This window comes from Solanum verrucosum, unplaced genomic scaffold, assembly GCF_900185275.1.
Source record: "Solanum verrucosum unplaced genomic scaffold, falcon-dt-bn FXZP01000052.1, whole genome shotgun sequence".
NCBI lineage: Eukaryota > Viridiplantae > Streptophyta > Magnoliopsida > Solanales > Solanaceae > Solanum > Solanum verrucosum.
Window position 1 is genome coordinate 673,209 of NW_026020193.1, and position 16,273 is coordinate 689,481.

Consider the following 16,273-nt stretch of genomic DNA (forward strand, 5'->3'; position numbering starts at 1 on the left):
TTTTCTAGTTTTCAAGCTTTTAAAAATTCCAACTACAGTAAAACCTCACTAAATTTATACTCGGTTAATTAATAACCTCTTTAAGATAATATTTTTCTCCAATTTCGACTTAGGTCAATGGAAAATATCATTCATTTCGATAAAATAATAAGATAATATATTTTCAGAAGACCCCTATATGAAATATATGGTCCCATTAATATTATAAATTAATAATTCATAAAAAGTACAAATATGTCTAAGACAATTTAGTGAAATATGATTCTATTGTGTTCTGTTTTTGGTTAAAATTTAAATCTAGTTAAAGTTCATCTCTAACTTTTCTTATTGCATCCAAAAATTTCGGTGTTGTCTTTTCGAACTGCACCATAGATTGTGAAGAGTTCTAAATGCAATAAGTGTTTCCTTACGGTAACTGGTTACAAAAGTATTGTATCAACTTCAACTTTATCATCAACATTATTTCTTTCGATGGTATCCACAATTTCTTTTAAGCTTTGGACCTCTGAACATGTACCATTTTCACCCATTCCAATAGGTTATTAACGTCCATTTTATTGCGTTAACCAAGATCATTAATCATGACCTCAAGTTCATGAATGACGTTTTGCACAAGTGAGTTCATTTAACTTCTGTGAGATTTCATCCCAAACGAATTTGGCGATGTCGAAACACTCTTTAAATTAATAAATATTAATTTATCGATTAAATAATATCTCTACAAATCATATATATATATATATATATCAATAGGGGGGCTGAGATGTATTTTGACACATCGTGGATGTATTTATGCGGAATTTGTATGCATTAAGCATTTTTTATGTTGTATAAAGCAGATTTCTTTTTAGGATACCTTTTGCATTTTTGTATTCAAAATACTCTTGTATTCTGATCAATTTTATCTCATGGATTGCTATGATTAATTTTATAAAATTTAGGCTTACAGATAAAAAAGTCTGTTCTAAATCTTGTATAGATTTATCTAGGTTGTATAGAGCTATGCGATGTTTTCATGCTCTTTTCCTTACCAAGTGTAAATGGTATTGAATATGTTTCATTTTATGCTATTAGGATGAATGATGTGTTGTATAAGCAAACATGATAATCATAATAATGTTTGATTCCCTATAGGTACTAAGTATTTTTAATTCTAAGGATATAATAAAAAAGAAGTGATGTGGCACCTCTCAATGGCCAAGGATTCTATTTATCTTTTTTTTTTTTTACATTTTCTCTAATTTTTCAATTATTTTATTTTATAAAATCATCTCCTTAATTCATACCTCTTCAATTACATAAATTCAAATATGAATTGATTTAGTAACATATATAACTCCTAATAACCTTTCATATTCATAACCTTCAAATTATTTAATATACAAGTAGTTTATAACTCCTAAATATTACACTTATAAAAACCTACTTTGAGACATGTATGATGATTATTTTATTTTCATTTTTCTTATTCTTCATCTTTTGTCTCTTTGATCTGATTTTGCAAGAGAGAGATGTATAAGGAAGAATGTTAGATATTTTTGCATAGTTTGATTTTACGAGGTAAAATAATTTGACATATCTAATACTTATAATTATCACTTTTTTATATTGTAATTATACATTTAATATTATATTTTTGGATTCTTGATGATACTAACTATTTTTTTTAAAAAGAAAAAAATAATTTGTTTTTTCTCTTTTGCTTCTCTTTGTAGTTTCTTGAGATTTTTTGTTTGCTTATTCTTGTAGTTTCTAAAGACTCTGATTATTTTTACCCTCTTTGTCTCTTTGTAGATTTTGGAGAATTGAATTATGTTATGTTGAGAATATGATCCTTCTTTCCTCTTCAGATCATAACTAAATATTCTTTAATATTTTTGTTTGATTAGTTAACTTTATTTTTATGTTTTTTTTGTTGCTGTTATTGTAAGGATTGTTTATAGGTCTCCAGCCAAATCTCCAATGCAATAAGAGATGATTGGTTCCTTATCAACTTAGTTAATTGGCTTATTTTTACTGATGTGAAATTCAATTTCGTCTAACAATCACTTCATGCTCACTAGCTATGGAACTACTATATGAATATATAATAAAGATAAGTAACAAAAAAAGTAATATTTCAAATCTCAATATAAAGTATAATAAAATACTAAATATTGCACACAATATATATATATATAGAGAGAGAGTATGAAAAGAATCCTCAATTGAAATATGAAAAAATCATGCAATTTAATTTTTTAAAAATAATTCATTAACAATATGAGTCATTAAGGACCAACACAATATTATATATTAATTTTTGAAAAAAATTATCATCAAACTAATTATTTTTCTTATATAGCTAAGAATCAAATTAATCGTTTCCTCTTATAATTTCATATGTCATAATCACATAACAATGATATGGTAAAATACATAATTTAACCCTACATTCTTAATTATATTATTTAGAGATATAAATTATTTACAAGTCAAAATGTTGTTTAACAATTTTGAAAATTCAATTAACAAAAGATCAACTACTTTTTTATTTTATTTTATAACATCGGTAACATTACTTTTTTGAAAGATTTAAATTTTTTCTATGTCTTTTGATTAACTTTTTGATTCTCTGCCCCTTCTTAATTTGATTTTAATTAATTTTTCCTTAATAAATTTCTCTCCTATAATATAAAATAAGAGAAAAAGTAAAAAAAATATATATATTAGGTAATGCAAAATATATTGTTCAAAATTAATAGTAATTATTAAAAGTAATGTTTATTAGTAGAAGCATATCTCGAGTCTTTTAATTAATTTGAAATTTCTAAAATAAGATAAACAGAAAATATGTCATATAATAAAATTAAACCACAAAAAATGGTGGAGGATTTTACTTAAACATACTTCTGTTTATTAAAAATATATGTATTTGTTACTTTTTCTCTTATTTTTATCTATTTATTTATTTTTGTTTAATTTTTATCCTAAACTCACACCTCTTCATCTTTCATAACCTCTATACTTATTTAGTACTTATTAGTAATATCTATAACTTCCAACTTTATACCTTCATAACCACCAATTACTTAATGTTCAAGCTTGTGACATCTTAAAATCACATCAAAATAACATTTCTATCCAAATATATTCATTTTGAGCTTAATTGTCCTCTACTTTAATTTTATAGTGCAAAAGCTATCGACAAAGACTACTTTGTGTAATTATTTTTATTTCTAATAAGGAGGATACAAAATAAGATATATAAAAGAGAAAAAATGATTTGGATTTTTTTAAATGAAATTATAAGAGCAAAATCATTAATAAAAGTTAGCATAAAAAACAATTCTCGAAAAACATTTAAATGTGTTTGTGGATACACTTAGTGGAGGGAGATAATCAAAATTATTATGAAGTTATTTTTAAATTTTCAAGAAAATATGAATCATGAAAAATATAAGAAAAATTAATTAAGAGAATTCAGTTTTGACATTTTGCATAAATTAGTAAAAAGCTAAAGACAAGCTAACTTGATTATGTTAAGATAAGATGCTAACTGTTACTTTCTTCTTCTTTTTTTAAATACAAATTAGTAAAAAAGTTAAAGACAAGCTAACTTGATTCTTTTAAGATACGATGCTAATTGTTACTGTTTTCTTAATGAAATTAAATAAGCAAAGATGAAAAAAATGAAAAAGAAAATAAGAAAAAAGAGAGAAATCAAAAATAGTGTTGGAATAAATTCAAAAAAACGTAGAATTATAGGAGAGAAATTTATTAACGAAAAAATTAATAGAGATAATTATTCCAAATATACTTATTACTTAACCATTCATCCTCCATTATAATTATTCTAAATATTTACTTAACTTTTTCTCTTACACTTTAATTATATGGGAATATTATTTATCGTTAATAATTATAAATATTTCTATTATTTGTGAACAATTTTTTTTCTTATATTTACCTTATTTTAAAAAAAACCAAAAGTATAATTATAAGCTTTTATTAGATATTATAAGAGTTATTTTTTTAATCTTTATAACATAAAACCTTTTATTATTCTTTTATAATTGCTCATTTATTACTTATTTTGCAGACCTAAAATCATGTATCACCCATTTTCTTTCCAAAGAATCAACATATAGAGAAAATACTTTAAATTTTAATATACAATTGAAGTACTCTTTAAAGTCTTCAAATTATAGTATCTATTATAAATAATTTTTCATATTTCTAAGAGCGTGTTTGGATGTGTTACTATTTTAATTCTTTTGACTTTTTCTAAAAAAACTAAAAGTCCCACTTTATACTTTTTACAAAATATCATAGGTGATCATATTTAATTTTGAGAACTCATTCAAATGGATAATAAAGTCACAAGTTCTTAATTATTATATTTTAACTAACATAAAAGAATAGGTACTATTCAACCATAAAAAAAGTACAACTATTAGACAGGGCTAATTTAAGGATTTATTTTTATTTTTTGATGAAATCAATTCTGAATCAAGTTATAATTACAAATCTAAGTGTTAAATTTGTTATCTAATCTATTTGAATTCGAAAATTTAAAAAAAAATTAAAACTTTTTTACACCGCGCATTGCGCGGCTAAGTTTACTAGTTAATAATATTTCATGATCTCACCTATATTGATTTAGTAAAGTAGTGTATGTTTAAATCTGCAATGATAAATATAAATATCATCGCCAATCAATTTTAAGCATCAAGTAATGGAAAATCTTTTTTTTCTTACCAATCTATCTATATATAAAAGGAGAAGAAAAAATGACACATGTCAACACCACAAATTTTCAATATTTTAAATAATTTTAAATATATAATAGGATAGGGAAAAAGTGACACATGTCATCACCATAGAATTTGTGAATTTGAGTTTTTTAAATAATTTAATTTTGTATTAGTTAGTTATTTTCAATTTAAATTTAAAATTTAAAAATGTTTAAACAATCTATAAACTTTCCAAACGTATTCTTTTTTTAAAATTAGAAATAATTGTTTTTAATAATAATAATAATAATATAATAATAATAATAATAAATATAAAAATCTACTGTTACAAATTTGTTGTTTCAAAAATGAATTAATCTTCATTTTATTATGATAATTAATTAGATAATTTAGCTATTATTTTAAAAAAACTCAAACTGAATGCCAAATAAATCCAATATGAAATCCGTAGTTAAAAAAATACAAATAGCTTAGTCATTAATTAAACTTTTAAAACTGATTGACAAAACAATTAACAAAGAAAGAAATATAAATTTTATCCCACTTTTCCACATTGCTAAAAAAGTAACACATGTCATCATCATAGAATTTGTGAATTTGAGTTTTTTAAAATAATTTAATTTTGTATTAGTTATTTATTTTCAATTTAAATTTAAAATTTAAAATTGTTTAAACAATCTATAAACTTTTCAAATGTATTCTTTTTTTAAAATTAGAAATAACTGTTTTCTATAATAATACTAGTAATATAATTAATAATAATAATAATAAATAATAAATAATACAAAAATCTACTGTTACAAAATTTGTTGTTTCGAAAATGAATTAATCTTCATTTTATTATGACAATTAATTAGATAATTTAGCTATTATTTTAAAAAATTCAAACTGAATGACAAATAAATCCAATATGAAATCCGTAGTTAAAATATACAAATAGCTTAGTCATTAATTAAAATTTTAAAACTGATTGCCAAAACAATTAAAAAAGAAATATAAATTTTATCCCACTTTTACACATTGCTAAAAAATAGGATCCAATTAACTACTAACCAATTCATTTTGAATTTTGAATTTTATGCAGCTCAATTAAATAAATAACTGTCAGATGTATCAGTTATCCAAATATTATATAAAGCCCTAACTTGAATAAAAATTACCACTTCAAAATTTCAAACAGCTTTAAAATCTTCTGCTTGCAATTGTTGAAAGGAATTTAATTTTCATTAGGCAAAGAACTCCTAAACATCATTTTGTCCAAGTAAGTTGCCAAATATTTTTATACTTTTCTTTGTTCATCAAAATTGAATTATAATTAACCTTCATTTGTCTTTGATTCTACTTCAATTTGTGTTTGAAATTATGATAGCAGAGGGCAATATTAGAGCAAAATTATGACTCCAAAATGATGCTCATAATTTGGATTCCCATGAAATGTTTGAATTTTCCTTACACGAAGAACTAGGCCGATGACTTCAGAAATGATGTAATTTACCTAGTATATGTGGCTCGCTATTTCTTTGACATTAAATCTTTATTACCTATGCTTCCTATGAATATATTTGTAGCATGTAAAAAATTCCAAATAAACACTAATTAAGAATTTTTGTTCCATATATATTTTTAAAAGACCGAAATAAATGTGTAAGTTAGTCGTGATGTATGTGTGAATGTCGTTAAAAGTAAAATGTTCATTTTCACACACACAAAGGATGATGAATAAGTATGTTAAATATATCATGATCTGCAAATATACATTGGTGAGTTATATTCGATGGAAATGCTAATGTTATTAATAATGAGTAATCATGATGACACATCCGTAGGTTGAAATTTGATTTGCTGAGGCTAATAATTGTATTCCTCCCTTTACATATTTTATTTATAAAAAGAATCAACACTTACGCAATTATCCTTTTTAATCTCAATTTTTAGTTTATTTTAGAAATAAAGGAATTTGTAAATATCTTATTAATCTCAAAATCAAATTCTTTATAAAAATTATATAAACAAATAAATTTGAAATTAGCAAAATATATATCTAACAAAAACAGTGTCGTGGATAAAATTCTAATAATTTACAACACAATTGATTTTATCCAAATAACAAAAACTTAAATAATTTTTTTAATTTTTTCTTAAAACTTATTTAATTGAAAATAGGACATTAATTTTTAAAGAGTAATTTTAAGTTTGGTTTGTAGTGTTTAAATCATAGACGAAGATTTAAAAATCACCACTAATCCTACTTTTCTCACTTTCTTATGATAGTATTCTATTTTCATGTAAATATTTTTAATAAAGGATAAAAAAAGTTATTTTCTTTGTTGTTGTAGTATATAATAAGAATATAAAATGAATGATGCCTTACAAAGTGTTATTTTCATCTTTTCATTTTTATAAATGTTATCCTTATCATTTTTTTCATTCTACCACATAAATTTTCTCGACATATTTTTAAATCTAATATAATAATTGAAATTATTGCTTTTAAAATTTTGAATTAGAATTGACTTGAAATGAACTGACATGTATATTTTCACGCTTCTCTCATAATATAATGTTGGTAGTGCTTATAACTTCTCAAGTTTAATTTATTAATATTAAAGATAATACATTAATTATTTATATAAAATTAGTTTACCATTTTAAAATTAAATCTTAATAGTATCTATAAGTGTTAAACTATACTGAAGAATTAAATATATACCTATTAGAAAAAAAGACTAAACAAATAAAAAATTCATAAAATGAAAGAAGAGAGTAATAGTAAATTAAAAATTAAAAATAATTTATAATTTAATAAAGATAAATCCTGATAGATTAGTTAGTGGAGAATTTTAAGGGGTGGTTTTAGTGTCCCATAATAATTTTAAATTTAAAAATAAATATTAAATATGAAAATTTAATTTCAAATTTTTAATTGTGAAGTGAGGATAGTTATTGATTTCAAAATTCAAAAAAAATCCATGCATCACGTTAATTAAAAGAATTTTAAGGATTGATTTTAGTGGGTAGTTATTAGTTTAAAATTTAAAAATACAACATATTTATTTATTACAAAAAATGCAGATAATAATAATAATAATCTATGTATATATCTATCTATATATAATATGAGAAGAAAAAATGTCACATGTCAGCGCTAGAAATTTTTAGAATTTTAAATAATAATTAAATATTATATAACTAAATAAATATTATATAACTAATTAAATATTATAAATTAAAATTTGAAATAAAAATTGAAACATGTCATCAACTTACACAAATAATGACAACTGTCAACATTTTTAAAAACAGATATAAATACTTTTTTTTAAATCCATTTTATAAATTAGCTAAAAAAATATTATTTTGTAAAAGGTTGAAAATTTATTATCATGATAAATATATAAGATAATGCTAAAAAAACTGATTTTTTAAAATAAAGAAAATTATTTTTAAAATGATTTTAAATCGATTCTAGAAAATAGGGAATAACTGTATGTGATTCCTTTTTTATGGGAAGTTATCATATATTTTTAATGTGAAATATTTTAACTATCTTTCCGCAACTTCTAAATTTAATATTTTAAAAATAATAAGAAGAATTCACTCTTATTTTAAATAAATAGATTGCTGCATTTATATATAAAATGTTTAATATATTTTAAACATGATAAAAAGAATAATTTATATATAAAATTCTTGCCATTAGAAAAACTAATAAAAATATATGTAAAGCGGTAGTCTATATATATATATATATATATATCTATATCTCATTGTTAACTTTTAAAATTGTCAAAAAATAAAAAGTTAAAAATTGCAAACACACAAAAAAAAAGTTACGTAAAAATGCAAACACTAAAAATAAAAATTGCAAACACTATAAAAACATTGCAAAATCTTACGCTTACAAAAATTACAATTTCAATACCGAATAAATCTTTATTTAGAAAAAATTTTTATCCAATTAAATAGGGAGTTTTAAAACTTCTTTTCCATGTTGCTAAAAATTAGGATTCGATAACTATTAACCAATTCATTTTGAATTTTAAATTTTAAGTAGCCAATTATATAAATAAGTTCCAGATAAGTTCTAATTAAATATAAGTGGTCACTTTAAAATTTCATTAACTTTAAAATTTTGGATTTAAGATAATAATATTTATCTATATCTAGCAAGCGTTAAATTCTATCTTGAACAATATAACAAATATAAGTCACTTAGCAAATTGAAGAATTCACAATATTAAATAATAACAACATTAAATTAAGTTGAAAATTGTGATTCTAAAATATATGGCACAATTTATAATTTTCAATTTATTTTTTTTTAAAAATTGAATACAAAGATAACTATTATTACTCATAATATACTCAAGTGGATAAATTCAAATCAACAACCTCTCATTCATATCCATATGTTTTCTAATACAATTCAAATTAAAATTTTAAAATATCCAATACAAACTTTGAGTAAATCTAATATAACGGTTGTATTAATTAAGATTATTTTTACCTTTAAATCAATTTTATATTATTATATTTTTACACAAATTTAACACTAAAAAATATTTTGAAAATATTTTGATTTTATCTAAAACATATATAGAAAATGTATTAACATGCCATTTAATTTCATGCTATCAAATATTTTATATGAAATGTTAGAATTAATAAATTATTAACATAATTTTCTTATTCAAACAACATAAAAAGAACAAAGTACAAACACGTAAAAATATTTGAAGCATCTCATATTTGATCAAGATAAAATAATCATAAAATTAATAGTATTCTTAGAAAAAAATCACCATAATAAATTATAAAACTAAAAGATATAATATTTTAACACAATAAAATAAAGTGTGTACTAATAATATTAATTTAATATGCTCAAATAAATAAGTTAATGATTAATATTATGGTATTATTATAAATTAAATTCTATTATTAAGTGTATAATACATTTTATTAGTTATTTTTAATTATAAAATTATTACATTTTAAATTATCCGCGCAACACGCGGGCATGTATACTAGTATGATTAAACATACTCTATCAGTAATTCACAGTACAACTTAATTCATATAACATTCACAGACAACGACAGCAAAAAAACCAAAAAAAATGTAATTCCATACTTTCATCTCGCAAAAGCAAAATCAACCCCACAAAATAAAATTAATCACGAAAATATAATCTTGAAGTCCTTCCAGCTAATTGAAGAATTCCATGCCTCAGTCTCAAACTTATACACATTGAAAGTTATGCTAGTTGAAATTATGAGAACAGTGAAAAAGAAAGGACCACCCCTTATATATGCTTTCTCATCTAATGAGATAAACCAAATGAAAGAAACAATTTTAACAGCAAACATCATTCAAATTAACATCTCTGAATTGACACTGTTTTGAATTACTGTTCTACAACACTTAAATATGCAAACCATTTCCTAAAGACAACTTAAACAAGAAGATTCACCTCCTAGTATATGGCACAATGCTCTTGATGTGTTCAGGTACGAAAAGATATTCACATTTCCATCATCTGAAAAATATGCCCTTTCACTCAGTTGAGAACTCATGAAACAAACAATTTACGAGGCAAATAGTATCTGACCCAACCTAATCCCATTAGTACAGATTTTACTGTATGCCAATTGGCATAGGAGCTTCAACTATTATTCCCCTGAGATCCTGCCGGACCTCCAGTTCCATGGGAGAAATTCTGGCCTTCAATTGACACTGGTTGTGCAGGATGTTGCTGATTGGGTACCCATGCTCCTCTTTGTATTGGTTCTCTTCTTTCAACCTGCATGGTCTCCCGGCGTCTGTCATAACGAGGTCGGGGCCTGGGTCTAGTACTTTGGTTTTGGTTAAATCTATATTGTGGCCTATGGATGACTTTTCCATCTATGAACTGATCACCTAAACGTTCAATCAACAGAAACAGTAAACAGGTGAAACAGACATGCTACTAGTGACAGAAGAATCCCAAAGGCATAGAAACATAAGTTTTCAGCAAACCAACCTCCATAATCCTTGTTGGGGACATCTAGATATGAATCTGGCAAGACCCACAAAACACCAGGTAGACCTACATATGACATTAGGAAATCAATCATGATGAAATCAAATAACAGAATTCTGAGAATAACAATATATCTGCTAACTATTAACGGGGAGACCAAACCTCAAAGTGCATGCATGCCAATATTAGGGAAGGGTAATAGTTTTCTCATACAGAAGGTTAAGCCGATCCTAAAGTTCAATCAATAAACTAGCAGTGTTATTAATATTAATGTGAAAAACGAAAGAATAGATAAAGGTCAAATGGAGCTTCACAAAGTGTACAAAAGATAATGAAGAAAAGCACAAAAGAATCAGGGATGGCAATGGGGCGGGGCGGTTGTGGGGTGGAGAGGGTTTTAGTGTTTGCGGGGCGGGGCGGATTAGAGCTTTAGCGGGGGGCGGGGAGGGGCGGAGCGGGTACACAATATTTTTAAAGAAAATAGGTGGGGCGGGGCAGGTACATGGTACTAATTATTTGGACATTAGTCAAACTTAAATTCTTAATATATTCTTATAAAAATACTTTGGATTTCATTCTTTACCTTCTTTAATTCACTCCTCTATAATTCAATAAATTTTAATGGCTCTTATATAATTAATACACAATTAATCAAATCTATGTATATGTATAAAAAGAAAGACAAAGATGGAACATGAATTAAAGCTAATTAGTTCAGTTAATGAAACTAGCAGTAACAGGCTCAGTTAATGAAATTAATACACAATTCTTAGCTTAGTTCAGTTAATGAAGCTAACATATAATGAAATTCTATAACTTAGCTTTCAAATGAAGATATATATATTATTCTTTTAATATTAGCAGTAACTACGATTGATAACTGTTACGTTTCTTTTAATTAAAAAATTATGAATTATGCGGGGCGGGTTTAAACAAGGTGGGTTCATGTGGGGCGGAGGAAAAATAGAAATTGTGCTATGCGGGGCAGAGTGGGGTAAAGTCTTTGCGGGTTCCTGCGGGTTTGCCCTGCATCCGCCCTGCCCCGCTCCATTGCCATCCCTAAAAAGCATACAATAAAATATACATGTAGCACTACTTGTATATTTTATAAGCACAAACAATAATTATCTGGACAAAGAAGTTGAAAAAATAACAACTAAGTGAACTGTTCAGTGATGTCTTCTAAGGACAGAGCTCATGGGCGATGAGGCACATTACTTATTTTATTGCTGCACACACCGAACAGTTGCCTATTCGACCAAAATCATTCACCCTGTGATGTACCTAATTCTAGGTTTAAGCGAGCCTAACAGTCCAGTCAACTGAGACTTAACCCCAAAGTTATTGGGGTCGACCATATGAATCCTATTTTTCCATTCCGCTTCATTCTGGTCGAAAGCCAATCAAAAGTTGATATTTTTAATTGCAAAAGTATCGAGGGTAAGCTGATTATTGCATGGAAGTTATTGCAGAGCTTTAACATTGTTTTAGATAACCTATAATCTCATACAGAAGCTGATTATGTTACAAGTGTAAGCCTTAAACCTAGATCTTACATATCCAATATTCACAAGTTAAATAGGACTCCAAGTAAGCACTTATGTCTTAACTCTACAACCAGGGCATTTCTTTTCCATTCTAGGGTAAGTGTGGAAAAGAGGAATGTGAATGCTCATTCCTTCTTCAAATCATCGAACAAAAGTTGTATGCTCACTTTAGAACTTCAAGATTATCCCCATTTCAGTTGCTATCCCAAAATAACTAAGTATTTGCCCCTACTTAACCTGATATTAGAAAATACCAATTCTTAACCTTTTATAATGACAAGACAATTTGAGAATGGAACTTCAGATAACAATTAACGAGTAACTCAAGGAAACAAATGAAAGAACAAGACACCATAAATGACCAGCAAAGAAAACCACATACCTTTAACTTTGTAGGAAAGCTCTTCAGAAATCAAAACACCAAACCCAGTGTATGTGGTTGTACAAACAGAGTAAATCTTCTTTTTGGCTTCTTCCTCACTGCATACCAACAAACAGCTATGAAATACCACTAGTCCATTACATAAACAAAACAGCATATGCCTAATAATACACAAAAAGGTTTACTAGTCAAAGCAGTGAAATAACACCGATCATTTTAAAATCTTATTCAGTATATTCAACTCTAAGAATAAGGTCCTTGATGTAGAAAAGCTAAACCGACAAATTCGACATACATCAGTATTCAAGCACATAATGGGTCATATATGCACCAATATAATTACTCTGCAACATAGTTAGAACTCATAACTTGGTAGACAAGTTTGCAGAAGTTAATAGAACTACTTAGTTAATAAAGCTATGAAGATCTGTTGAAAGAATAAATAAATAAATAAATAAAGCTATGAACTGTAAAGAATTCAACAGAAAAGACTAGAAGAGATCAAAACAAGGAAATCAAGGAAATAAATTGAGATATACAGTGAACAAGTAACACAACCATACATAGAAATGCACCACAATATTACCCAATTTTCCGATCCCTAATGAACTGCATCATGTACTTATTAAAAAAGGAACAACATGGTAGCAACTTAGAATGTTAACCTTCACAAAAAAATTGTTTTCCATCTGTTTTACTTTGCTTTAATACCAATTTCTGTCTCCAAATCAAATTAAACTTGAATAAACTGTGATTGAAAAATCTTCTCTCAGAAAAGAAACTACATTCAAGTCTATAAAACACAATGTTATTTCATAAGATAAAAGAACACAACATTACCCCAATTCTCCAATCCCTAGTGAACCATATCATGTTGTAGTAGCAACAAAATGGTAGTAATTTGGAATGTAAAGTTTTGCAAAACAAATTGTTATCCTTCTCATTTAAAACTGTTTATTCCAATTTTTGTCACTAAATCAAATTAAACTTGAACAAAATGTGATTCAGCAGTTTTTTCTTAGAAAGTAGCATACTACATGAAAATCTGCAAAGCACAACGTTATTGAGTTCTCCAATCCCTAGTGAACTGCATCATGTCATTACAGAAACAACACGGTAGGAAATTGGAATGCTCAAATTTGCAAAAAAAAAGGTTTTTATTCTTCTCTTGTACCACATTTTAATTAATTTTGTTTCTGAATCCAACTGAAGCTTAATAAAGTGATTCACATAAGGATCAATAGCAAGGACAATGCGGAATTTACCAAATTAAATGTTTACTAACAATAACAAGGACATTAAGGAAACAACGAATTACAGAGTTCAGTCAGTTTGACCGACGGACTAAATCCATGAACAGAGGAGCAAATTAAATATATCAAATGTGCATTAGAAAGAGTAAAATCTCCAGTTATCCAAAAATATCCCAAGTGAATACTCCAACAATGATCACTCCGAAGGAGATTCACTCAAAGTACTCTCTAACAACTCACACTCCCCAATTGGCATCATATCCACTTCCCTCATGGGAACTTTTAGTATACTTACAGAGGTTCATCCCACTCTTACACTGTATTAAGGGAGTCAAGCTCTGATACCAAATTTGACTTATCCTAAACCCATGACACATACTGTCCACTTTGGCCCAATATGATTCATGGCTTTGACATTGAGTTACGTCAGATCGAGCCCAAAAGTGTGCTTATCAAGTAAGCTTTTCTTTTTTATACACATCCTAAGATTTTCTAGCCCCTATTCGATATGAGATTCGCTTGAAGTGTTACATACACTCTTCCTCTGAAAGTCTACCAACCTAAAATCCCTACTAGTCTTTACCCATGTTACCAACTCGCCCTCCAGCGACACAACAAGGAATTCAATAGTTGAATAATTATCATCCTCGCTTATAGGTGACCCAGGTATAGTATGTCTCTTTGATTAGGTCTCACGTATAGTAAGCCAATGAGGAGCTTGATAAACCAGTTTTACCACAACGTACTTTCATCCTCCTATCTATTCATTAAAAAAAAAAAAAAACAAGCTAGGTATAATATGCCAACAAGAAACCAAAAAAGGGGCTATTTTTAAGAGTACCTTCCGACAACGGCAGCAATGGTTTTAACATATGCATTGATCATATCTTCCTCAGAGGGCTTAGGTTCAGGAAACTCCATAACAATTAGCCAATGCTCATAGTCACATCCATCCAAAAGTATGGTCTCCTTGGGGGGGCGGTTACTCCAGTTGGGAGAAGGATCATTGAGGGGCGAGTAACCCGACCCGGATGACTTGGGACGGGTCGGAACAAATTGCTCTGATGGGTAATACTGGGGATTGAAGAAAAGGGGAAGAACAAATCGAAATCGAGATGATGATGATGAAGATGAAGAGAGTGCACGGTAAATGGTGGAAGCTAAAGTGCGCCTGGTGGCGAACAGCGCCATTTGAGAAGCTGTGGAAATGAGAGGAAACTCTCAAATTTGAGAAGTGAGGGCTTTGAGTTGGAGGAGGTACAAGGTTTATCGAGGGTTTAAACAGTTATTAAGGAAAACATTAGGGATTGAAAAGAAAAGAGAAAAAAAAAAGGACGAATTTGGGAACTTCCCAAATTTATTCAAAGGGTGAGAATGATCAAAATGGTCCTTAATTAATGGGGTTGTTTTATTTTGATTCTTAATATATTTTATATGATTTATATATGCCTTAATGTACTATAAATGTGTTCAATTTGATCATTTGTCCTAAAAATAACAATTTCATAAAAAATTATGTTAAATTTAATCATCGGTATGACTTGAAAAATAAATTTTAGAACTTTCTCATTCCTCCTAAGCCAAAGCTGCAAAGCTTGTCCTAATATTCTCCATTTTCATCTCTTTCAAATTTCATTGCAAGTAAAAAAAAAAAAAGTTCTACTTTCTTTGTCATTCCAAAGAATAGTTATCAAAAAAAATAAAAATATGGTGGCAAAGAATCAGCCCCACATTAAGGTAACATTTGGTTTTTAAATTCCACAATTTTGGTATATCTTCAGTCCGATTTCAAATACTTTCAATATACTTTCAGTTTCATTCAATTTATTTATGAATTTCAAAATCACAAACATTGACCTTAGATCAATTTCGTCACCTTTAAATAGGGCTTTGATTACAACTTTTGTATTTCACTTCGAATTTTATCGATTTTTCTTAACAATGATAATAAAAGACTTCAAAAATTATGTTTATTAGAGTTCATCCATCACCTTTGAATTGAAGAAGCTTTGAAAATTAGGACTTAAAAGGATGAACTAAGCGGAGGAAATACTTTCTTTTTGACATTTTCTATTCATAGAGAAGAAGAAAGTTCTTTATGATGGTTGAAGCGGAAAAAAAGAAAAGCACAACGTCTTTGAACCAGAGCTTTTGATGGAAAACATAGAGATGGAAGGGAAGGAAAAAGTTTTTGGATTTATTTTTTAGTGGGACCCAAGTTAAATTTAATCGAAGTTTTTGATAAATTGGTTACTTTTATGGCAAAGGACTATATTGAGCATTTTTTATAATACCTTACGATCATATGGATCATGTAAAATACATTAAGGACT

At 26.8% G+C, this 16,273-nt stretch overlaps 1 protein-coding gene across 1 annotated transcript; it reads right to left on the reverse strand.

Moving 5' to 3' along the window:
* Positions 1 to 10,104: 10,104 nt before the first annotated feature.
* On the reverse strand, positions 10,105 to 15,191 carry LOC125829422 (multiple organellar RNA editing factor 3, mitochondrial-like). Its single transcript, XM_049508641.1, has 4 exons — positions 14,782 to 15,191; positions 12,688 to 12,785; positions 10,759 to 10,824; positions 10,105 to 10,655 (listed from the first exon to the last, which is right to left on the reverse strand). Exons 1-4 carry the CDS (start codon positions 15,129 to 15,131, stop codon positions 10,402 to 10,404), a joined length of 768 nt encoding a protein of 255 aa, XP_049364598.1. The 5' UTR covers positions 15,132 to 15,191; the 3' UTR covers positions 10,105 to 10,401.
* Between the last annotated feature and the right edge of the window lie 1,082 nt (positions 15,192 to 16,273).

Excerpts from the sequence above, each read along its gene's own strand:
- LOC125829422 (XM_049508641.1), bottom strand. The coding sequence starts at position 15,131 with ATGGCGCTGTTCGCCACCAGGCGCACTTTAGCTTCCACCATTTACCGT. Across the intron at positions 12,786-14,781 it reads ATTGCTGCCGTTGTCGGAAG|TGAGGAAGAAGCCAAAAAGA; the intron begins GTACTCTTAAAA and ends GTTGGTATGCAG. Across the intron at positions 10,656-10,758 it reads CCCCAACAAGGATTATGGAG|GTGATCAGTTCATAGATGGA; the intron begins GTTGGTTTGCTG and ends TTGAACGTTTAG.